The following is a 25,449-nucleotide window of genomic DNA, read 5'->3' on the forward strand; positions in this document are numbered from 1 at the left end:
AGAGGACCAAGTTACTGCTTCCAGAAAACTTCTACAGTCTAACCCTTTGCAAAGGGTTCAGAAAAGAAAACAGGATGATGATTACATTTGCTTAAAGTAAAGTTGGATATCACTGTATAAATAAAAGAAGGATTAGTTCTCAAAGAAACCCTGTCTCTGTGGAAGATGTGATAAGGTTGACCCACCATAAGAGCTTGCAAATCATATACTCTTCTGCGTTAGTTTCTTTGGCACAGAATTAAAAGCCCAAGGAGGAGCCACTGGTTTTCTGGGAGGCTTCTAATGTAGCACCCCTCTGAAAAAACATTTTCACAAGAATGCATTAAAAGACGGGGGATACATGCTGATATGGCCGACAAATGAATCTTGATAGAAGAGTAAAACAGGCCATAGTAACTCACACAAACACTCTAAAACCATAGGAGCACAAGCCCCGGATTGGTGCTGGTTGTTTTGTTGGCACCAGTCAGAAAACCTTTTCCCTTTGCTTATATATGATATTTAGTACCAGGCTTTCTTGTCTCCATTGGTACCTGTTGCACATCCTCAGAAAACAGGTACATAAACGGTATTAAGAGCTATCATCCAGATAGTCATTTGTAGTTGTTCAAGGGTTGTAATGTATCAAATACAAAGATCTTCTGTGAGTAAATCCAGTCTTTGAGAAAGCCTGTGGTAATTGTCCCTGGCCAATTCCAAAAGAAGGGAGAACCAGTGCTGCTTGTGCCAGAAAAGAGTGACCACAATGATCTCTGAGGAATCCTTCTGAATCTTCAAAAGTACCATAACTATCACTGGAATGAGTGGAAAAATCATACAGGAACATTCTAGTCCAAGGAAAGGAAAATACATTTTTCTTCTAGGCCTTCTTGCATGGAATGCTAGAACAGAATTTTACCAGCAGATTGTTTAGAGAGGAGACAAAAAGGTCTACCTTAGGAAGAATGCCCCACAGATGGAGCAAGTTGTGGAAGACTCCCTGATCCAATTTCCATTTGTAAAAGTCTGCTTTGGTCCTGCCCAAGTTGTCTGCCATACAATTGTGCTCTGCCAGAATGCAAGATACCTGTAGAGTGAGACTGTATCGTAAAGCTATATCCAATGCTGATATGGCTAGTCTACACAGGGTAAGACCTGGTTCCCCCTTGTTTGCTATGTACCACATCACTGTGATATTGTCTATAACTACATGAAGACATCCTGGGGACTGCAGATGTTTCAGATAGCTGTCAGCCTTTAAAAGAGACAGCCTTTAAAAGAGCTAGCATCTTTTCATGTTTATGTGTTTTGGTCTGTCTTTCCTGTCCCAAAGCGCTTGAACATTTATGCCCATTGACACTACTCCCCCAGCAAAGTCTAAGGAGTCTGGTGTGACTCACAGCTTTGAAGTAAAAAGAGTAGAATGGGTGACCTGTATTCAGAGAAAATTGAAGTCTCCACCAAGTGATTTCCCTTTTCACAAAGCCCAGTACTAGAATTTGAAAAGACAATGGTTGTTGATGCTGGAACTAAAGTGATTTCAGATACCATGTGTAGTCTTGCAACAGGTATGATGGAAGCCAAGAAACCCCAAATTCTGAAGTATTACCTAGCTGTGACAGACGTCTAAGTGGAAAACCCCTAGAATATATCTAAATATAGATCTATTTTTTCATGTGGAAGAAAAGTTCTTTGCATTGAGGTGTTTAGCAGACATCAAAGAAATACAATCATATGATGTAGTCAGAAAATACTTAAATATTCTTTTGAAATCTCAGCCAGTCCAAGGCATCTCTTACCCATGTGAAAGATTCCTAAAACTTTGAAAACAACTCTGCAGAGATAAACAAGTCATATAAATATGGAAAAATGTGGATACCCTCTAGCCTGCAATGGACGATAACAGGAGCTAGACACTTTGTGAACACCCTTGGACAGCAGATAGCCTAAAGGATAAGGCAGAGGACTGATAAAGTGATCTAGGCACACAAAACAATAAGAAAGTCCTGAAAATTAAATGAACAGGAATGTGATGATATGCATCTTTTAAAGGTAAGGTTATTAGAAAATTCAAATGAGGAAGAAGGGTTAACAGGTTGTGAAGTGAAACCATTTTTAAGATGAGCACCATCACAAACTGATTGAGGAAAGAAAGATTCAGATCTGATTTCTGGGCATTTTCTTTATTTGGCACTAAAAACATTCTTGAGTAAAATCCTTTCTCCAGCTGTGAAGGAAAAGCAGTTTCTATTACCTCCTGAGATAACAAATGATGTAGGACAGGAAGAAAGAAAAGGTTTTGGTCTGGTGGATAATGAGGAATCTCCTGAAAAGGAGGAATTTCCTGCCATGGATTCAGACAAATGAGATACAAATGGCAATCTGTTCCCAAATAGATAAATAGAAATTCTGACTTTCTGAAAAGGGTAAGGGACTGCTGGGGGTGGAGGGACCAAGGTCCCTTATGTAGTCATTATGCCTTGCTTTGTTGGAACACTTTTTGGAACCACCCTGTCATTGCTTTTTAAATGTCTGCTTATCAGCATTTTTGTGACTGCTTATTTTGTTTCTTGCCAGAACTGTATAAGGGAGCATAAAATCCTTTGGGGGATTTAAAGAAGGAGGGATAAACAATCTGAGAGATTTTCTGAATCAGCTTATCTCTCTCATCACACATTTTCATAACCTCTGCAGCAGAGGTTTTCAAAAACTAATTCTCTATCCGAAAAGCAGAGAAAGCTGAGCTTGTAGGATCTCTGCTACAGGTGACCTGCTTGCACTGTTTGTTCTTCCTTCAGGATTATAAGATTAGATGGGTTTACCCCAGATATCTACTACCCAGAGATCTGGCACCTAGAGTGGGGATCGCAACACAAGACCACTATACTCCAGGCAACCAACTTGCATTTTAAAATCTCTAGCCAAAGGAGAATTCAAAATTTCATTTTTGACATCTTCTAGGAGGTTCTGACAATGCAGCGGGGCAAACCTACTTGAAACAATATCAGTGGCAACATCCCTGGAATCAATATCTACAGAGTCATAAACACACTTCAAAGAGTAGTGACATGAGAAATAGAAGAAACTACACTACACGTGACATTTTTCCTCACAAGAGAGAAAACTGCAGTCAAAACATTCTTAATACTTTCACAATTAGTCAGGATAAACTTTAATATTTGAGCCTGACAATTTAGAATTCTTAAAAATCAAACTTGCAGAAGCATACATGTTTTCTTCCCAAACTTGTCAATAGCTTTACCATCCTTATCAAATGGAGAATTAACAAAAATCTTGGCAGCAGCTGGCTTAACTAAAGCTATAGTTGCTGGGTCAGGGCAGGAATTAGTGTGTAAAAACTTAAGAAACTTTGTACATTCTACCTGCAGGTTGGATGTCAGAGAAGTCATGGATTGTGACAAAGGGTCTATATTAGATAATCGAACTTTTAAAAGTTCGACTGTCATATGGTCGACACCATATGATCAAACTATTAAAAGTTTGAACATTTAATAAAAAAAATAAACTAGACAAATAACCTACCTGAATGTTTTAAGCGGGGGGGTAAGCCCCCCTTCACCCCCCACACACCCCACTCTTTAAATATACCAACTCCAAGATCGCACTACAGTGCAGAAAAGGGAAATCTTCCCATTCCGTGCTGTATGGAGATCTCCATTAAAACGTTCGAACTTTCAAAAATTCGATCATATGGTGTCAACAATATAACAGTCGAACTTTTGAAAGTTCGATCATCCAATATAGACCCATGACAAACACATCCTCCAATGCTGACAGCACTGGGGGTGATGAGCGAGGGTTCAGGAAATCCTAGACACTATCTTACAAGCTGAGTCAATAGTCTGTACAACACCCCTGAGCCACCCAAAAAATTACTCCTGCCCAGAGAAAATGGCTCAACAGGAGTCAAATGTGCAATATCAGTGGCACAACAAGTACTACATTTGCCTTTGGTGCAGAAGGCTGTGGGTCTTATTCACACATCAGGTAGATGGATTGCTGACACTGCAGTGCAACATAAAGAGGATGCTGCACTCCTGAGTGTGTCTGCCTTCAGATGAGACATTAAACTGAGGCCCCATCTGCCTGAGTTTGTGGTAGATGAAAAAGATCCCACAGCACCTATCAGGGAAGCTTAGCAGCAGTCAGTGGTAAAACAGGAGAGTAGTAAGAAAGTAACTTTTTCAAAAAAAAAGCACAGTAAAAACCACTTTAAACACCTACCCCTGCTCCAAAATGTAAAATAATTACAGCTTCTCGACAGAAAAAGTAGTTTTAAAAAAACTTTAAAAAAAAAATAAAAAAAGTGCACTCCCATTTAAAAGTGCGTACAAATTATGAGACAGTCAAGGAAAATACGTTTCCTATATTAAACGTACTTCTTTTTTCACAAAAAAAGTAACTTTAAACACATTTAAAAGTAACCTAGAAGGTTTTTCCCTAAAGGGAACTTTTATTTTATTTATTTATTTATTTTACATTTGTTGACTGGGCTAGTCCAACTGGATATATCTCCATTTTCAGTAGAGGCCCGGGGAGAAAAGCTCCAATGGTTATTACAAGTTTAAACAGCAATAGGCAATACAATACAATAGGCAAAACAGAGTTAGTTAATATATGTAATATACAAATATGATAGGAGCAAAAACAAAAAGAGAAATAATAAAATGTTTTAAAAAATGAAATAAGTTTTTTTTTTTTTTTTACAATGGTCATACAGTATATATGAGGTAACATTTACCTACATAGATGTTATGTAAAGGGGTAGCTATCAAGGATATAGGGAGAAGAGAATGAAAGTAATTATGGTAGAAGCAAAGAGAGAGAGAGGAAGAAGGAAAGTTAATCTGGGTTCGTACAGGAGCAAAGCTAGTGATTATTGGGATGCATTTTCAGTTGTCTTTTAAAAAGTGGTAGTGCGGACAAAGATGAGATATCAGAGGGTAGTTTGTTCCACATTTTTCCAACAGAGTTGGAAAAGAGGCAGTCACCTGCAGAGTTATTTGGTTTGGGAGTATAAATCAGTAGTTTGTTTGAAGAACGTTGGTGTTTCATGTTATTGTATGGTGAAATGAGGTTAAAGAGTATTAGTATTTTCGTTGGTTGATATAAAATTTTGTGAGCTATTAAGAGCTGTTGAAGTATTAGTTTGTTGGGAACTTATCTAAATTGATTGCACCATGACCACCCCGAACCAGGTCTTGCACACATTTTTGTTTAGAAGGATAAGGTCCAATATGGACCTGAGGTTCTGAATCTTCTTCTGAACCAAAAAGTACCTGGAACAAAATCCTGGCTCTCTCTAGTCTGCTGGGCCCTCTTGGATGGTTCTTTCGGCAAGAAGAGAAACTATCTCTGTTCATGGAGCCTTTGCCAGGTTGGGTGGGACATCCAGTAATGGGTTGCAGAGCTGCGGAGGGGCTACCAAACATGTAATGTAATAGTCTCTGGATATTCTCTTTCTTACCTACTTGTGTGATGTGATGTCCTGCCACAAACGGGATAGATGGAAATGATTCCTCTCTGCCTCCAGTGAGGAGCAGCTGGGTAGGCCTTCAGTGATTCTGGGGTCTCCTGAAAGAAAAGGGTCTGTGATATCCCTGGTACTGCAGACCTCCTTGCCCCTGGGCCTACATCTGTTGAGAGGTCTACTTTTGCCATAGCCAACCCTGTAAGAAAGGTAAGTCAAAAGACTTCCGAAACCAGAGGGGACATGGTCCTTTTTGGTTCCTATTATAAGATGTTTGCAGAACCTTAAATTTCACTCCAATAGTAGAAGGTAAGTAAAGGGTCTTACCATCTTGTTTAATCTTCTGCATTGTTTCACAGATAGGCCAAACAAGGATGACCCATCAAACTGGGCATTTGTGAAAGACACTTTAAAGTTGTCAGCAAAATTACATAGGTACAACCATGCATGACATCTCATGGCCATGCCACTCCTGGATTCCCTAGCTGCATTATGCATTAGGTGCATAAAGAGTTTTGCAGTATTGGACATGGTAGTCAGGGTAACTTTGAGATGCTTCTTGGATCCCATCAATAGTGGGACTTTCAGTGTAGATAAAGACTGCTGGGATAAATCTCTCTAAAACCTGTTTTTGTGTGTGTGTCTGTGTGTGTGTGTGTGTGTGTGTGTGTGTGTGTGTGTGTGTGTGTGTGTGTGTGTGTTTGCATGGTACAGTACAGGGTTCTAAGACCAAAAGTCCCCTAAGCATACACCTGCTTCCCACATCTATGCATTGCTATGAACTCTTTATTGGGAGGATGGCTATATACAAATAAATATATATATATATATATATATATATATATATATATATATATATATATATATATATGTATATATACACACACACACAGAGAGAGAGAGAGAGAGAGAGAGAGAGATAACCTTCAGAAAGCTTTCTTTTGGTGGCTGCCACCACAGTGACGGAGTTGAAAGCAGGGGATATGGCCCAGTACCATTTTTCTTTTGGAGGGTGAAGAATTTTGTCCAACTTGTGTGGGATTGCCTCATAGATGTCAGGCCCCTGTCAAGACCTACTAGCTGCTAAGTCAGTTTATTTATCAGCTGAAGGGACCACCCAGAATGTAAATAGCATCATCCCATAGGCATAAAATAATACTTCCTCATCCTGAGAGGGAGGATCAACTCAAGGACCCACATGTCAGATCGGATGCACTGTTGTATAGTGTCTAGCACCCAAGAGTCTGTTGTAAGGGGAATCTTTGCAAGGATAGTCAAGAATTTATCCTTTGTAAATTGAATCCTTGAAATTCACTTCATCTTCTTTTGACACCTTCTTTGTCATTTTGTTTTAAACTAATCCCTCCCTGATTTTGTTATTTGGATTTAGGTGGCTTACAAAAGAAGCGTTCTGTTTTTTAGTTGGATAATGTTTCTAAAACTTAGGTACTGGATACAAAAAAAGTTGTCTTACATCGTGCATACATTTTTTTCTTTCATCTGTTTTGAAAACTTTTGCAGATGGATTTCCACATATTACATCTTTAACTAAGGAAGCATTTAGCAATTCATCTTTGGCATCTTCTGCTTAGTGCTGAAGCCTTAGCCAAGTATGTCACCTCATGACAGCTGTCCTAGAATAAACATCCACATCACACTACCCATACCCACATTTTATGCTATATTTAGATACCTGGGTAACTGAATGTAGCATGTCCAAAGGCTAGCATTAATATCTCCATTGGGGATGTTAGCTATAACCTGTCCAATATTACCGAGAATGGCTACAAGATATTTTGCTATGTGAATTTGACAATTAGTAGCAATGAAGTATAAGGTGACAAATGTAGAAACCTTTTGCCTTGTTTATCTAAAGGTTTATTTGTTTATCGTTAGGAATAAAATTGGCAGCAGGAATAATCTTGGTTCAATTGCATGGCTTGAGAGATGACAACTGGATCAGCCATGGAGTCTTTGTAGACATATTTATGGCTATCAGAAACTCTATAAAATCTATGTGGTTTTAGGGGACCTGCAGGTTGGGAGCTGAATGATAAGGTATCAGCCAGGAAAGCATAGTCTAGTGCTCTAAAAAATAGGAGAAATAGTTGATTTGAAAGCATCCATATTTAAAAGTTCATAATATTGCCTCTGGGAGTCACAGACTTCACTGCCTTCCCATTTCAAAAATCTTCCATCTTTGCAATGCTCCCCAAAGTAAAACTCTTCGGTAGTTCAGTGAAGACAAGAAGTCATCTGCTCCCATTCAAAACCAGAAGGGGAAGGAATTTGGGATGCACAGTCTAAACCCCCTTGTTCTGAATCAGAAAGATCTCTTCCTCACAAGAAGAAGAATCTCTTTTTCTTTTTAAAGTAGTTGAAGAAGAGGAGGAGGAAGGCTGGCCAATCTGAAAAGCTTGAACAGCTTTGAAAAGTCCATGAGCAAAATTAATCAAGATATTTGTAGTGGGATAGAGGAGGAAGAAATATGCTTAGATTTTTAAGTATGTTTATGGGTAACATCCAGACATGTGGTTCTTGGGATGGAAGCTGAAGGAATTTCATCAGGGAGTCTTGAATATCCTTGCAAATAAGGAGGTGGTGCATGTCTCCTTTGTCCTTTCCCTGCAAGTCGCACATACAATCGGTCTGATCAGCCATGCTAAGTTCCTTTGACATAACAGCCTCCAAAGGTACAACATTAGAGGGCCCAGGGAAGAAGGAAGATGGTCTAGAGGCTGCAAAACTGCCTCAGCAGATAGAATTATCTCAGGCCAACACTGAGTAGTGGAAGTCTGTTTTAATTCAAGCATCTCCCTGTTTTGCGTTTCCCTTTTAACTGAGGGGTGATGTCAGAGGATGATAATGATGATGTCATGAAAGTGTGAGCTAACATCTGAAGCTGTTTATGCTGTAAGTTTTAAGAATGTTTGGTCTACCCTGGATAGTTTTAGGGATGAACGTCTGACAAACAGAACCAACTTTAACTTCATATTCTGCCCCCAGACAAAATAAGCAACATAAGAGGGACTCCTTATAAAGAATCTGATGCACATAGTTGCACTTCTCTTTTTTCCTGACTGACATAAAGTAATGTTATCAAAGAAAAGATCACGTCAGTCACCCTGCTAGACAGGGGTCCAGGGAAGTAAATACTGTGGGAAGAAATAGCCAGGGAATTGTTATGGCTAGGCTTGTATAGGCCTAGTACCAATCTATGAACCTATGAAAAGCAATGTAGTAAAAGAACAGTCTCCATTGGAGTACTTATCTGCCTGAGTCTCTGGTACTGAAGCCAACCATAATGGATAACTGAACTTGACACTGACAGAAGTCTGCAGATGTGGACTAGTAGCAAGACATTTCTGAGTTGCTCCACTTCCAGACATCCCTCTTATACTAACACATCAGCTTATGCTAAGGGCAGGTGTATGGCATGCAAGGAAAAAGCTCAAGGTTTGTAGATAGGCTGAATGCATAGGTATCTAAGCAGATAAGTCCCACTTGTAAAGAGTACTGCAACAGTGATCTTATGAGGAACATCGCAAGTAGTGCAAACAGCTTTATCTTACTCCATAAAAATATTAATATATACCTGGTCTATTTAATATCTTCATGTTTTCTACTGATCAATGAAATTAAAATAATTTACTGTCAGACATCTTATTATCTTAAATTATATTTCTTAACAGACAAGTTTAGTTTAAGAAATTAGCACCTGTTATTATTCAAGCTGCATATTAAAATTATTTGCTTTGAGTATCAAATCAATTTTCAGTAAGAGGAACCTAGTGAATTTATAATACATGAGAATGACTCACTACTTGCTGTTCAGTTGTCTTCTCTTCAATTACTCCAGCAAGACTGGCATTGTCATCTTCTGTAATCAGCATGGGTTCCATTGCATTTCCAGCTCTGGATGCAGACCTTCCTCCTTTTTGACTGCCACCTGGACTAACAGTTCCTTTCTTGCCACCTATGGCAAGGTTCTGAGTAGGCTGACTTCTGGTTGCTGTTTATGAAATATAAAGTACAGTTAAGTAAGTAATCTTACCATAAAATTACATGTTTGAAAGATCGCTGCTGCAGTAGCCTAAGCTAAATAGATTATAGCCAACAAAAGATACAACAGTCGGACAGCTTCCAAATCTTCAGGGCACTTTCTGTGCATCTAAACAGTTAGTCAGCTTGAACTGAGCTGACTGAAAGTCAAGTATGCGTGCTTTCATGTCAACAGGCAGAGGGAAGCTAAAGCCCTGAGAAGGACAATGCTAGGAAAAGAAAAATGAATGTTCAAAACATGCAAAATATGTGGGATGGAGGGAGGGAATGGCTTCTGCAACAGTGATTATTTGAACATCTACTGTTATTGTAAGTTTACTTACACAACTATACTATGTTCTTCATATTGATCACTATTACAGAAGCCTAAACTATATGGGTAGATTACCATAGCTTATATAAATTGGCAGAAGAAGGATGAGGGTCCAAGAACCCGTAAAGATTGGTCCTAGTCCCTGACAAGGAATCTATTTTATAGTACTTTGTGAAAATATGCACATAATAACAAGTTGCTACTTCTAGAACACTTCTCGACTCCAACCCTTTCCAAAAAGTCACAGATGAAGCCAAGACCCTGGTAGAATGAGCCTTGAACATGCCTGGAATTGTTTTGTTGTGGTGAGAGTAACTAAAAGAAATAGCATGAGACAACCATTTAGAAATAGTCTGTTTTGGCACTGGCAGTCCTTACCTTTTACTTTCACAGCAAATGACAAACTGATTAGAAGGTCTGAAAAATTTTGGTCTGTCAAGTTAGCACCCGAGTTATCCGTGGACGCCCAAGGTATGAAGTATCCCTTCTCCCTCATTTTCAGGTTCTGGAAAGAAGACCAAAAGAAGGATAGTCTGGCTTAAAGTAAAAAGAAGTTATGTTCTTACCATAACGTTCCATGTGAGTTGTTCATCTCGCCTTTGTTCTTACACGTGGGTTCGAAGCTGATGGATCGGCTCCGAACCCACGTGTAAGAACAAACGGCGAGATTGAACAACTTCACATCATAGATTATACTTTCATCACAAAGGAAGTATTAGAGCTGAAAGAAACACTATATTTGTGGAAAACAAAATCAGGCTGACGTGCCGTAAGACAATGGCTCCCTATTGAAATATCAGCACTCAAAATGCTAAGTGCCCAAAAGCCTAAAAAAAGACTAAAAACACAGGAGAAGAGCGAGTCTTGAAAATTGCAAGCCCCCCTGCACCCTTCCATGTGTGGGGCAAGTCCCCCATACCCCTTGAACTTATATTTACCAACTCAAAAACTTCCATACCTCGAAGAAAATGTCATCTCGGAATTACTATATGTAAATCTGATCTTCTGGCCAATCAGTCTCTGCATTTCAGTACTCACTCTAGCGGGTCCTGACATTTCAAATGGTTACCTAAGATAGCAACATATCATACATGGACTGACTCAAAGCCCTGTCATTATATTCTATAAATTATTTATTTATCTTTGTACTTTGAAGATCTGACTGGGTAGTACCCCTTTTCAGTGGATACCTGGAGAGAAAAGCTTCATTTGTTTACACAGCATTATACTTTGTTCCAGTTAAGCACAGAGTAGTTATATTTCTTTTTACATCTATACACATACAATAGTTACACATACAATAGCTACACATACAGTATTTACATTTATACATATTAAGATTTTACAGAGGTAGAAGTTACAAAGGAGAAAGCTTACATGCAGCTTAGTGAATTGTACAGGTAGCCGTTATGTATAAAAACTGTTTTGTCATTTCAGTGAGAGGTTAAGGGTGTTCTGTTTAAGAAAAGTATTTGGAGAGTATTATACCATGAGCACAAAATCTTAACTTTGTGATGAGTATGTGCAGGACCAGGACTGGTTAAGATGTTATTTAAGCATTGATTTAAAACTGAGAGTTTTATTTGCATGGGGATACTATTCCAGTGTTTAGCAATATATTGGGAGTAGAATGAGTGTCTTGCAACATTATTTGACTTATTTGTGAATAGTAAGAATTTATTACTAGAATGGAGGTCCCTTGTTGGACAGTAAGGCAGTAATATGTTTTTTAGTGCAGGGCATTTTTCTGGATGATGAATGAGTTTCTGTGCTGTACTTAGTTGTGAAAATGCTAGGTAGTTCTGCAGTTCAAACCAGTTTAATTGTTTTAAGCTATGCCAATGGTGAGTCTGATAAGGGAGATTTGTGGCAAATCTAGCTATTTTATTGCAGCAGGAGGTGAGTTTCTTTCTTTGGGTATTGTTTAAGTTTGTTAGGATAGAAGTGCCAGATAGCAGAGTTGTTAGTAAGAAGGTTGTGGCTACAGTTTTTCTTGCAGTATCTGTAAGGAATTCCTATAAAGGGAGCCTAGTTTCTGGTATGTAGATTTAATGGTATGCAGTATATGTTGGTTATATCTGAGATTGTCATCTATTATAAAGCTTAGAAGTTTACTATAAGTTACAATTTCAATGACAGTATTATTTGACTTAAAGATTGCATTTGATTTTTGGTGACTTTTTGAGGTAAAAATCATTAATTTAGTTTTCTTGGGGATGAGCATGAGGTTTGATTTTTTTAGCCAGGTTTCTACAGAGGACAACAAATTTTGGGTAATGTCTTGGAACTTATTTATTTTTGGAAAATGTATTAATAACTAGAAACATTTTCCATTTGCTAATATAAGATTTTATAGTAGCAGGTTGTCTTGCCACCATTAATACATGGCGTATATCCACAGAAAAAAATGCCTAGTAAAAACTCTATCATACAGGCAGTTAGTTTCAGTTGTTTGGGGATGGGATACATCAGACACTCTTGTGGGCATAAATCTAGTCTCTAAGTAAGCTTGTGGTAATTGCCCACAGCCATTTCCTGAAGACAGGAGAACCACTGTTACCTGGACCAAAAAGAAGTCACATATATGATCTTTAGGGAGTACTTCTGAATCATCAGAAGTACCTTGAATAATATGGAAACAGTAGAAAAGCATGCAAGAACAGCAAGAACATTCTTGTGCATAGAAAAGAAAAGGCATCTGTCTTCCAGGCCTTCTTGCATGGACTTCTGGAACAAAATGTTGCCAATTGATTGTTTAGAGCAAAGTATCTATTTGAGGTGTTCCCCACAGATGGATTAAATCTTGGAAGACCCTTAGATTCAGCTTCCATTCATGCTTGTCTGCCACTCAGTTTTGCTCTGACTAAATGTAACATGTACAGTGAGACTGTGCTAAAAATCTATATCCTAGGATATCGTGTCAAGTCTGCACATAGGGTAAGAGCTGGCTCATCCCTGCTTATGTGCAACATCACTGTGATGTCATTAGTAAACACTTGTAGATGCCCCAGGAATCACAGGTAACTGAAAGAGATGACAGCACTTATAAGAGCTAACATCTCTTTTATGTTTGTTTTGGGCTGTCTTTTTTTTTTTTTTGCCAAAGACCCTGCACTTTTATTCCCATTGGTACTAGTCTCCAAGCAAAGTCTGAGGCATCCATTATGACTGACTGTGCTGGAGCAGGATGGGAGAATGGGAGACTTGCATTATGAAAAATATGGTATCCCCACCAGACAATCAACCTTTTTGCAAATCCCAAAACTGGAATCTGAAAAGTCAAAGGATATTGTTGTTGAGATCATAGAGATTTCAGTTACCATTGTAGCTTTCTCATGTGAAGTCTTGCAAAAGGTATCATGAGTATCATAGATGCTATGAGACCCAGAATCTTGTGGAATTCACTTATTGGGGTAGATGTCTGAGTGGAAAACCTCAGGAATAGATCTAAATATAGATCTATTTTTTCCCTTTGGAAGAAAAGCTCTTTGAACTGAAGAATCAAATGAAAAGGAGTCAGAATATACTTCTGAATGTTATCTTGGACTCAATGCCTGTGAAGGAGATTACTTCCCCAAGTAAGATATTCCTGACTATTTGAAAAAAAAAACTGTAAAGATGAAAAAGTCATCTAAATGAGGAAAAATGTGAATACCTTGCAGTCTGCAGTAGGCTATCACTGGAGCTAGACATTTTGTGAAAACCCTTGGTGCATTAGATAGCCCATAGGGTAAGGCAGAGAACAGTAATGTGATCCAGACACTGGAAACCTTAAGAAATGTCTGAAATCTGGATGTATAGGAATGTGAAGAAATGCATATTTTAAAACTAAAGTCACTAGGAATCTCAAATGAGGAATAAGGGGCAACAAATTGTGAGGTGACATCAATTTGAACGTGGGCACTATCACAAACTGATTCATAAAGGAAATGTCCAGAACTGGTCTCCTAGAAGGTTCTTTCCTTGGCACCAGAAACATGCCTGAATAACACCCTTTTTTCTAAATGAGGAGGAAGAATTGCTTCTATCAACCACTGAGCTAGCATATGGTGGATGACTGGAGCAAAAAGAAAGAGGAATCCCTTGAAAAGGAGGAAGAGACTCCCACTACCATCAGTACCCTTGGTATATTACTCTCAAAACCCATCTGTCTGAAACAATCTGGTACCAATGAGAGGAATGGAGGTTCAGAATTTCTGGAAGAATTAAGGTACTGTCAGTGTAGGTGAATGGGAGGGGTGGGGAGTCTCTCATATAGTCATTCAGACTTACTAAACTGCCTTTTGTTCCTGGAGGTTCCAGATTTCTTTTTGGAATCTCTCTACCATTTCTTTTTAAACAGCTGCATATCAACTGATTGTTGAGATTATTATATTTTTTTAAATCTGAAGAGGGAGCACTAACTCCCTTACAAACCTTGGAGAAGAAGGGCTAAAAATCTGAGAGATCCCTAGAAACATCAGCCATTTCCCATCATACATTTTAATGACATCTACAGAAAAACGTTTAAAAACTAGTTGTTTATCCAGGGGAGAATTCAAAATTTCATTTTTGACATCCTTTGGGAGGTTTTGAGGTCACAAACAGGAAAGCCTCTTCATAACAATTCCAGTGGCGACAGCACAGGAAGTGGCATTGGCAGAGTCATGTTCACATTTCAAACAATGGGTAGTCACTTGAGAAACAGAAGAGACTTAAGTTACACAAAGCAGATTTCTTCTCACAAGAGGCAAGTGACAAGCGTAAATTTCAGCATATGAGCGTGACAGCTGAGAATTTTAAAAAGAGGTGCTGCAGAAGAATGCACTTTTCCCCCAAACTTATCAAAAGCTTTGCCATCCTTGTCAGAAGGAGAGGGATTAGTACTTACCAAATGTTTAGCAGCAGGTGAGTTGAAAAAAGCAATAGCGTCTGGGTCAGAGTTGAGATGACAGTATAAATACTTAAAAGACTGACAAACTTCATATAATCTATCTGCCTTTATAGGGGCAGCAGATTATCATAAAAATTGCAGGCTGTGATGAAAACAACCTCCAAATCAGACAGGTCAGGAAAAGGTTCTAGATATTCCAAACAAATCATATTTTCTGAGACACTAAGAAACATCATTGTTTTTTCACTAAAACAACTGATTCATTCTGGAAATAGACTCAGAGAAAAATAATCCTTCAAAGGGTCTGATCAAAGCCACACTATCTTCAGAATCGGAATCAGTTGTCTGTGTAGAGATAGCATAATCTGTCCCTTCACACTCATTTTGAGGTTCAATCTCGTGAATTGCTTCAGAAAATGAAGAGTCCTTTTTTCCTTGCAACAGATACAGCCATAAAGGAAGGGTCAACAGCCTGCACTAAACCCTGAGCTATGCCCAATATATTATTCATTTTCCTGACTCACAGAGACAGGACAATACATATGTTTAATTTTCTGTTATTTTTTGACAGGAATTTCTGAAGAAATAGATCCAAAACTGCCAACAATAACCTCTCTAGGAAGGGGCACAGAGTTCTGGCTAAGCAGTGAGGCATTCCTCGAAGAGAGTCACTATCTTCTGTTCTCCAAGGGCACACCAACAGCCAAAGAGGACAATTATAACACAGGTCCAAGGTGGTTGTATGGACTACATCAGTGGCACCAAAGAAAAACATGAGTGGTCCAAGGAACCAGCTTTGGTCACACCAGAGACACCAACCTGAAACTGAGGCAATTCATCAGCCTGCTGTGGTGACAGAGGCTGCTTAACAATCTTTTTTTTTTTTTTTTGTGGCTATAAGTTGTACAAAAGTAACTTTTCCCCAAATAAAAAAAGAAACAGCAAAGAGCATTTTAAACACTTGCCCCAGCCCCAAAATAATACCAGTTTCACCAAATAAAAAGTAGTTTAAAATATGTTTTAACAACTTTTTACCACAACAGTAAAAAAAATATTCCTGACATGACCGCCAACAAAAACACTTTCTCCTAGATTAAATATATACATTTTTACAGAAAAAATGTTTTGTCACAAATGTAAAGTGGGAATTCTTTTCCCCCCTGAATGAAACTTTTCTGCTCAGCAATAGAATAGAGTTAGCCGACCATCGATCCCAGAAAGCCCACATAGGAATGTTCTCTTCAGTGGCAGGAAAGCTCTGAAGGGGCTTTGTGCCCAAAACTAACTTTTAATCAGCTCATCATGAGTTGACTAACAGGTTGGGTGAGTGGAACATCCTGAAGCTTTGGAAGCTGGCCGGCTATTATATCATTTGTAGGATACAGCCCATATAGCTCAGGCTATTGCAGTAGTGATCAATATAAAGAACATCTGTCAGCTGCTCTTGTTAAATAAATGGTACTCTATATTAGTTAAAATAATCTCAGGACTACTCTATACATTTTATTGGTATTTCTTAGGACCACAAAAGAAAAACACATATAAACCAGCTTGTCCTGTAATGAAATAGAAAAACAAGTAATGCATGTTACCTCAGCATGAGAAATGGTGTCTTCATGCCTTCCTTGCTTTTAGTTTTTAAAGTTTAGAAGTATGTCAAATTCTTACATACACTGCAGACGTAAAAAAAGAACTAACAAATATTTTAACTAAACAATTATCATAATTAGTTATTAGAAATGCACAGTTATAATTATCTAATACATGAGTATATGGAACCTAGCAACTTATCCAAAATGAAGCTCAGTTTCTTTTAATTAATTTTCTTAAATTCCATTGTCATTTACAAGATGAATCATTTAACTGTCTTGAGTAACGCTTTGCCAACAGTCCTACCTAAACCAGCATGAAATGTTTTGACCTACTGTAGATAAAAAACAAGATTTTGAATTCATTAGTTTCAAAATAACAATATCAATCAAAAATGCATGTTAAATAGCGTATTCTTTATGGACTGTTACTGACACAACTTTCCTCTACAGGAAAACAGTCCAAAACAAACCTGTTAGCAGCTGAAGGTGTTCCGTGAAAGAAAAAGCAATGCAGCGAATAAATCATAAACAAACCACCATGGACATCCAAAAACTCTTGCAATCCTTTATTAAAATGAACCCTCAATAAAAAGGAAATATTTGTAACAAAATCCTTGCAGAAAAATATATAAAAACACCATTCAGAATGGATAAGCGCTTTCGGGATGTCTCTTCCTCAGATCCTGTTGCAACTGATAAAAATGTTCCATTTAGGGAAAGCTTAACCAGTCAAGAAGTTCACACAAACTGACACCTCCAGTTTAAGCCAGAGGTAAAACATCCCATCAGGAAATGATGGTAAAGTTATACCCTCCATAGAATCCAGTCAGTGGAACAACTTCAAGTGTAAGTTAAAACATCACTCCATTAGGTGTGCATTTGCTTTCCAAATGATACCAGTCCTCTTACTTCAGATGGATTCAAAAAATAATGCAACACATTAGTTAAAAATAAAACATGATGTAGTAAATTGAAACTTTGTTTCAATTAGGTGAAGTTTGTCACATCAAAGGCTGTTATTCACAGTGCATGAACCATAATAGAACAGCCTAAAACAATCACCGTGCATATATGAGCCAATCCCTCCAGTTCATGCCAATAAAATTTTTCTATACAAGAAATAGAGAATAAAGGGGGGGGGGGTACATGCTTTTCCTTGACTCAAAGCTAGCTGAGAAAGTCTGTGACAGGTTTTGAAATGTTTGGTCTTTAGAATAGGTTTTAGTGGTACAACACCATTAAGTCCAGGTTCATGATCAGCTTGTAAGTTGATGATCCAATCAATTTCAGCAACTTCAGTGCAATTCTGCACATTGCCTCCCCTTATGCTTTCAGGAATCAACTGTAGCACCATTGTGCAGGATGCATTTTAACATGTTCTGCTTAAGCATCGGTCTTGTCAGAATGGGCAATGTCACGTATATGGCAAAGAATTCTTTCTTTAAATTGGCGATCTGTCTTCCCTATATAGAAGGCATTGCAATCCTGGCAGTCAGCTACATATATTAAATGCTTGCTGTTGCAGTTGGCTCGCACATTTAGGGAAAAAGTCTGGCCAGAAACTGGATGGCAAAACAAATTGGAAACATTGATATACTGACAAGCCTTGCATTTTCCACATTTGATAGTCCCTTTTCTACCTTCAGTGTGTTGAGATCTCCTAGTATTTCCATCTTTATGGCACAAAAGTCACCTGATGTACTTTTTATTTTTGAAAGCAAATCTAGGTACATCTCCCACTATTTTCCTTAGACTCTGATCTTCCGTAAGCACTGTCCAATATTTCCTGATGATGTCACATACTTGTCAACCATCTGTAGAATAGTTTAAAATGCACCTTAATGGTGAAAAATGGTTATTGTGCTTAGTAACTTTCTCATCATGAGCAAAATGACTGGAAACATAGGGTCGACCCTTCCTCTTTCTGATGTTTTGTACATCACAATTTTTCTGATTTACATCCCTATTGGAATAACCTGTCCTTTGCAAATGTATTTTAAGTTGCTGAAACTCTTTTTTCAAATTCATCGTCAGCTGTGTTTCAAAGAAAAAGGTGTGCACAGCCATAGTAGCCAGATGGGGTTGGGTCACTGAATCACTTTCGATATATATAGAGGACCAACTAAAAAAACTTCGACCAGAAGTTGATACCATACTTAAAGACATTGGAGATTTTCTGGAGAAACTGTATGGTAAGATGAAATCGATTTCTTCAATTTTATTTTGGTGACCCTAGCTATACGAAGTTTGTTTATTGTCATTCCCAACTCATATGGCATTGCAGCTGTTAAACTGTTTGTACAATCTAGATTGACATGTATGGAACAAATCTGTTTATTATTAGAAATCATCCTAGAGAATAATGTTTTCATTTATGGTGACAAGTACTATTGGCAACATTGATGTGTTGCTATGGGCACCTCATGTGCCAACAGTTACTCTAATATTGTGATTGCCTAATGGGAGTAAGAACATGTCTTTAATTAATCTAACCCATGGGCCACCCACTTGAGTTATAATGGTCAGTTCGTGGGTGATATCCTTTTCATCTAGAAAGGGGATGACATTCAACTGAAACTATTCATAGAATTTCTGAACAGCATGACCGCCTTCCTGTTCTTTGAGGCACAGTACTCTAAGACAGCCATTGAGTTTCTCCATGTAAAGTTATTTTTACACCCGGATGCAGGACTAGAGACCAGTATTTACAGGAAGAGAACTTGGAGGTATCATTACCTGCACAAAGATAGTATGCATCTGAGGCATGTGTTCCATAATATATTTGAAAAATCAAGCCACTAGAATCTCTAGGCTATGCACAGCTGACGATGAATTTGAAAAAGTGTTTCAGTAACTTAAAATACATTTGCAAAGGAGAGATTATTCCAACAGGGATGTGAATCAGAGGAACTGTGACGTACAGAACATCAGAAATAGGAAGGGTCGACCCTATTTTTCCCATCAATTTGCTCATGATGAGAGTTACTAAGCATAATAACCGTTTTCCACCATTAAGGTGCATGTTAACCTATTCTACAGATGTTTGACAAGTATGTGACATCATCAGGAAATACTGGACAGTGCTGACGGAAGATCAAAGTCTAAGGAAAATAGTGGGAGATGTACCCAGATTTACCTCCAAAAATAAAAAGAATATCAAGCGACTTTTGTGTCATAAAGATGGAACTACAGGGAGATCTCAACACACTTCTTCTTTCGGCTGCTCCCATTAGGGGTCGCCACAGCAGATCAACTGTTTCCATTTCTTCCTGTCCTCTGCATCTTGCTCTGTCACACCAACCACCTGTATGTCCTCTCTCACCACATCCATAAACCTTATCTTAGGCCTTCCTCTTTTCCTGTTACCTGGCAGCTTCGTCCTTAGCATCTTTTTCCCAATATACTCTGCATCCCTCCTCAGCACATGTCCAAACCAACGTAATCTTGCCTCTCTGGCTTTGTCTCTAAACCTTCCAACCTGGGCTGACCATACTTATTCCTAATCCTGTCCATCCTCGTCACACCCAGTGCAAATTTTAACATCTTCATCTCTACCACGTCAAGCTCTGACTCCTGCCTTTTTGTCAATGCCACTGTCTCCAACCCATATAACATAGCTGGTCTCATTACCCTCTTGTAGACCTTCCCTTTCACTCTTACTGGTACTCGTCTGTCACATATCACTCCTGACACTCTTCTCCACCCACTCCATCCTGCCTGTACTCTCTTCTTCACCTCTCTTCCACACTCACCATTACTCTGAACTGTTGATCCCAAGTATTTAAACTCATCCACCTTCACCACCTCTACTCCCTGCATCCTCACCATTCCTCTATCCTCCCTCTCATTCACACACATATATTCTGTCTTAGTCCTGCTGACCTTCATTCCTCTTCTCTCTAGAGCATATCTCCACCTCTCCAGGGTCTCCTCCACCTGTTCCCTACTCTCACTACAGATCACAATATCATCTGCAAACATCATAGTCCACTGGGACTCCTGTTTGATCTCATCTGTCAACTTGTCCATCACCATTAAAAATAAGAAAGGGCTCAGAGTTGATCCTTGATGTAATCTACCTCCACCTTAAATGCATCCGTCACTCCTGCCGCAGACCTCACCACTGTCACACTATCCTTGTACATATCCTGTACCACTCTTACATACTTCTGTGACACTCCTGACTTCCTCATACAATACCACAACTCCTCTCTAGGCACCCTGTCATATACTTTTTCTAAATCCACAAAGACACAATGCAACTCCTTCTGACCTTCTCTGTACTTCTCCATCAACACTCTTAGAGCAAACATCGCATCTGTAGTGCTCTTTCCTGGCATGAAACCATACTGCTGATCACTAATCATCACCTCCCTTCTTAACCTAGCTTCCACTACTCTTTCCCATAACTTCATGCTGTGACTGATCAATTTAATCCCTCTGTAGTTACTACAGCTCTGCACATCACCCTTATTCTTAAAAATTGGTACCAAAACACTTTTTCTCCATTCCTCAGTCATCCTCTCACTTTCCAAGATTTTGTTAAACAATCTAGTTAAAAACTCCACTGTCATTTCACCTAAACACCTCCATGCTTCCACAGGTATGTCATCTGGACCAACAGCCTTTCCATTCTTCATCCTCTTCATAGCTATCCTTACTTCCTTGCTAATCCACTGCACTTCATGATTCACTATCCGCACATCATCCAACCTTCTCTCCCCCTCATTCTCTTCATTCATCAACCCCTCAAAGTACTCTTTCCATCTTCTCAACACACTCTCCTTGCTTGTCAGTACATTTCCCTCATTATCCTTTATCACCCTTACCTGCTGCACATCTTTACTAGCTCGGTCCCTCTGTCTAGCCAATCGGGACAGGTCCTTTTCTCCCTCCTTAGTGTCCAACCTTTTATACAACTCTTCATATGCCTTATCCCTAGCCTTTGCCACCTCTCTCTTTGCCATGCACCTCATCTCCTTATACTCTTCTCTACTTCCTTCATCTCTCTGACAATCCCACTTCTTTGCCAACCTTTTTCTCTGTATACTCTCCTGTAATTCTTCATTCCACCACCAGGTCTCCTTGTCCTCTTTCCTCTTTCCAAATGTCACACCAAGCACCTTTATAGCCATCTCTCTTACTAGCTCTAATGTAGTTACCCAGCTATTCAGTAACTCTTCACTGCCACCCAGTGTCTGCCTTAACTCTTCCCTGAACATCACCTCACAATTACCCTTTTTCAATTTCCACCATTTGATTTTTGGTGCTGCCCTCACACTCATCCTCCTCTTCTTGATCACCAATGTCATCCTACAAACCACCATCCTATACTGCCTAATTACACTTTCCCCTGCCACCACTTTACAGTCTCCAATCACCTTCAGACTGGCCCTTCTACATAAGATATAATCCACCTGTGTGCATCTTCCTCCACTCTTGTATGTCACCCTATGCTCCTCGCTCTTGTTAAAATACGTATTCATCACAGCCATGTCCATCCTTTTCGCAAAATCCACTACCATCTGACCTTCTGCATTCCTTTGCTTAACACCATACCTACCCATCGCTTCCTCATCCTCTCTGTTCCCTTCACCAACATGCCTACTGAAATCTGCTCCAATCACCAGTCTCTCACCCTTGGGTACAGTCATCACCACTTCATCCAATTCGCTCCAAAATTTTTCTTTCTCATCCATCCCACACCCAACTTGTGGAGCATATGCACTAACAACATTCATCATTACACCATCAATTTCCAGCTTCATAAACATCACTCTATCTGACACTCTTTTCACCTCCAAAACACTCTTAGCATTCTGTTCCTTCAGGATAATGCCTACGCCATTTCTCCTCCCATCCACACCATGATAAAACAATTTGAAACTGCCTCTGATACACCTAGCCTTGCTCCCCTTCCATCTGGTCTCTTACACAGACAATATACCAACCTTCCTTCGGTCCATCATATCAGCTAGCTCTCTCCCTATACCAGTCATACTGCCAACATTCAAAGTTAAGACCCTCACTATCACAGTCCTAGCCTTTACCTGCCTTCGGGCATGCCTTCTCCCTCTTCTCATCCTTTGGCCAACAGTATCCCAATTTCCATCAGCACCCTGTTGGCCAACAGTACTGGTGGCGGTCGTTGTTAACCCGGGCCTTGACCGATCCGGTATGTATATCTGTATTGTTGTCTGCATGTATGGTTTGGCAAAATTTTACACCGGATGCCCTTCCTGGCGCAACCCTTCCCATTTATCCGGGCTTGGGACTGGCACAAAGAAATGCACTGGCTTGTGCATTCCCATTGGCTGGTTCTGATGGTAGAAAAGGGACTATCAAATGTGGAAAATGCAAGGCTTGTCAGTATATCAATGCTTCCAATTTATTTCGCCATCCAGTTTCTGGCCAGACTTTTCCCCTAAAGGTGCAAGCCAACTGCAACAGCAAGCATTTAATATATGTAGTCGACTGCCAGGGTTGCAGTGCATTCTATATAGGGAAGACAGATCGCCAATTTAAAGAAATCATCCTTCGCCATATATATGACATTGCCCATTCTGACAAGACCAATGCTTCAGCACAATATGTTAAAATGCATACTGCACACTAATTTAAGTTTATGGTGCTACACTTGATTCCTGAAAACATATGGGGAAGCAATGTGCAGAATTGCACTGAAGTTGCTGAAATTGATTGGATCATCAACTTACAAACTGATCGTGAACCTGGACTATGGTGTGGTACCACTAAAACCTATTCTAAAGACCAAACATTTCAAAACCTGTCACTGACTTTCTCTGCTAGCTTCAAATCAATGAAAAGCATGCACCCTCCCAGCATCCCCCCTTTTCTTTGCTATTTCTTGTATAGAAAAATGTTATTGGCATGAACTGGAGAGATTGGCTCATATATGGACTGTGGTGGCAGGACAGGTTGCTTACATCCTTCTAAGTTGGGAACTGCTGATTGAGGGCTCCATGTCTGTTATTCTAAAAGTGTATTAATTCTGGTTTAAGCACTTGGGCTTCAGGCCAGTTGTTTTACATTAAGAAGGTTTGTGGTCTGCACTGTAGTGACAGAACAGGTAGCTTACATCCTTCTAAGATGGGAACTGCTGATTGAGGGCTCAGTGTCTGTTATTCTAAAAGTGTATTAATTCTGGTTTAAGTACTTGGGCTTCAGGCCAGTTATTTTACATTAAAAGGGTTTGTGGTCTGCACTCTTGTGGGAGGAGAGGCTGGACTCTGCCCTTCTGAGCTGGGAATTTCTGGTTAAAGGCTTATAGTGCCTGCATATTTGAACTGCTTCTTACTGAAATTGGTAAACCTTGTTTGCTGTAGCATAGACTAGATCCAGGCCTGCTGAATCTAGCTTTGTTTGTATAACTTGAGCACTAATCCAGGCATTCTTTAAAGTATTCAATTGTATCTATTACTGCTTGGTAGTAACTTGATTAAAGTGTAGCTATCATTCTAAGTCTTTTGGATTAAGCACTTGAGATTCAGACCAGTTGTTTTACATTAGGAAGGTTTGTGGCCTGCACTGTGGTGGCAGGACAGGTAGCTTACATCCTTCTAAGTTGTGAACTGCTGATTGAGGGCTCAGTGTCTGTTATTCTAAAAGTGTATTAGTTCTGGTTTAAGCACTTGGGCTTCAGGCCAGTTATTTTACATTAAGAAGTTTCTTGGTCTGCACTCTTGTGGGAGGAGAGGCTGGACTCTGCCCTTCTGAGCTGGGAATTTCTGGTTAAAGGCTTATAGTGCTTGCATATTTGAACTGTTTCTTACTGAAATTGGTACACCTTGTTTGCTGTAGCATAGACTAGATCCAGGCCTGCTGAATCTAGCTTTATTTGTATGCTTGTTGTTTGTTTGCTTGTTATTTCCCTGAAACGCTAATTCCACCTAAAACGCAGCTTTTCAGCGCTTCTGTGGATCTCTAGTGATATCTGCACTGCTTACTTCACTTATTTCCTTGTTTCACTTGAAAGAAAGTTACTGTTTGTTGTTTTTGCATTTAAGTTACCTGTAACACATTGTATTTAAGTTACCTGGCACATGCTCACTAAAGCAATTATATAAGTCAGCACTAAAATATTAAAAGCACTACACCCTCACAAACTCCCCTTGAATACATTGTTCCCCATTGGCCCTTTTTTTTCAATTATAAAGGAATTCCAAATACTATTCTAGCATGTCTAAAGGTCAGTTGTCAATCTCCTCTCCGGTCCAGCAGGTGAATCTGGGAATCTTGAGGCAATGTTACAACTGCCTCATGTACACAGACAACCCTCTCCTCCTCCCAACAAATTCCAACACATGTGAGAGATGCAACCATATAGCCATACTGGAGGCTAAGCTCTCTCAACTCAGTACTGGCAAAACCAGTCAGGAGGAGAAGGAAACCACATTCACTACAATTCCAGTCTCATATAGACCTACCATGACAGCAAACCAAACACATAAACACACAAAAACATACTCGGAGGCTCTAAATAAAAATCTGCCTAAGCAGCAGAGACCTCCAAAGCAGACACCCAAGCAACTGCTACCCCAAAACAAAACATGTGCAACACATAGCTCACAAAGCCAGTGTGCCGAACAGTCACAGCCCTTAAGGCTAAACAACACACCTGATACACTTGTAATAGGTGACTCTATCGTCAGGCACACTGACGTCTCGCTCACCAGGCTGAACAAGGAGAAGGTCATGGTGAGCTGCCTGTCGGGCGCTAGGATCCGCCACATAACACAAGCACTCAGGTCACTCCAAGGCAAGTACAAATATGACTCAGTCATTGTCCATGCTGGTGTGAATGACCTGAGATGTACCTCCCTGGACTACATGAAAAGAGACATAGAGGAGCTGTCTGAGCATATAGCCCAGGCCGGTATGACCCTGACCTTGAGAAGCATCTTACCCTCACCAAGAATGATGCCACAATATGAAGACAAGATGATCAATTTTAACAATTGGCTTAAGTATTGGTGTCATTCAAAGGGGATCCAATGCCTGTCAGCCTGGGATGACATGCTCGACAAGCCACAATGCTTCACTAGGGATGGCTTGCACCTGTCACCCCTGGGCTTTCGGATATTGGCAAAGGCTCTTGCTACCCCCATAGTGCCTTTTT

The 25,449-nt window shown here is 39.5% G+C and overlaps 1 protein-coding gene across 1 annotated transcript in view; it reads right to left on the reverse strand.

Annotated features, from left to right (window-relative positions):
• The window catches only part of ADGB (androglobin), a 4,124,629-nt gene that overhangs the window by 736,184 nt on the left and 3,362,996 nt on the right, over positions 1–25,449 (reverse strand). Inside the window, exon 29 of the mRNA XM_044074542.1 lies at positions 9,292–9,482. Coding sequence (XP_043930477.1) covers positions 9,292–9,482 — 191 coding nt within the window. The remainder of the gene's footprint in view (positions 1–9,291; positions 9,483–25,449) is intronic.

This window comes from Protopterus annectens, chromosome 1.part0, assembly GCF_019279795.1.
Source record: "Protopterus annectens isolate FY-2018-M chromosome 1.part0, PAN1.0, whole genome shotgun sequence".
Lineage (NCBI taxonomy): Eukaryota > Metazoa > Chordata > Ceratodontiformes > Protopteridae > Protopterus > Protopterus annectens.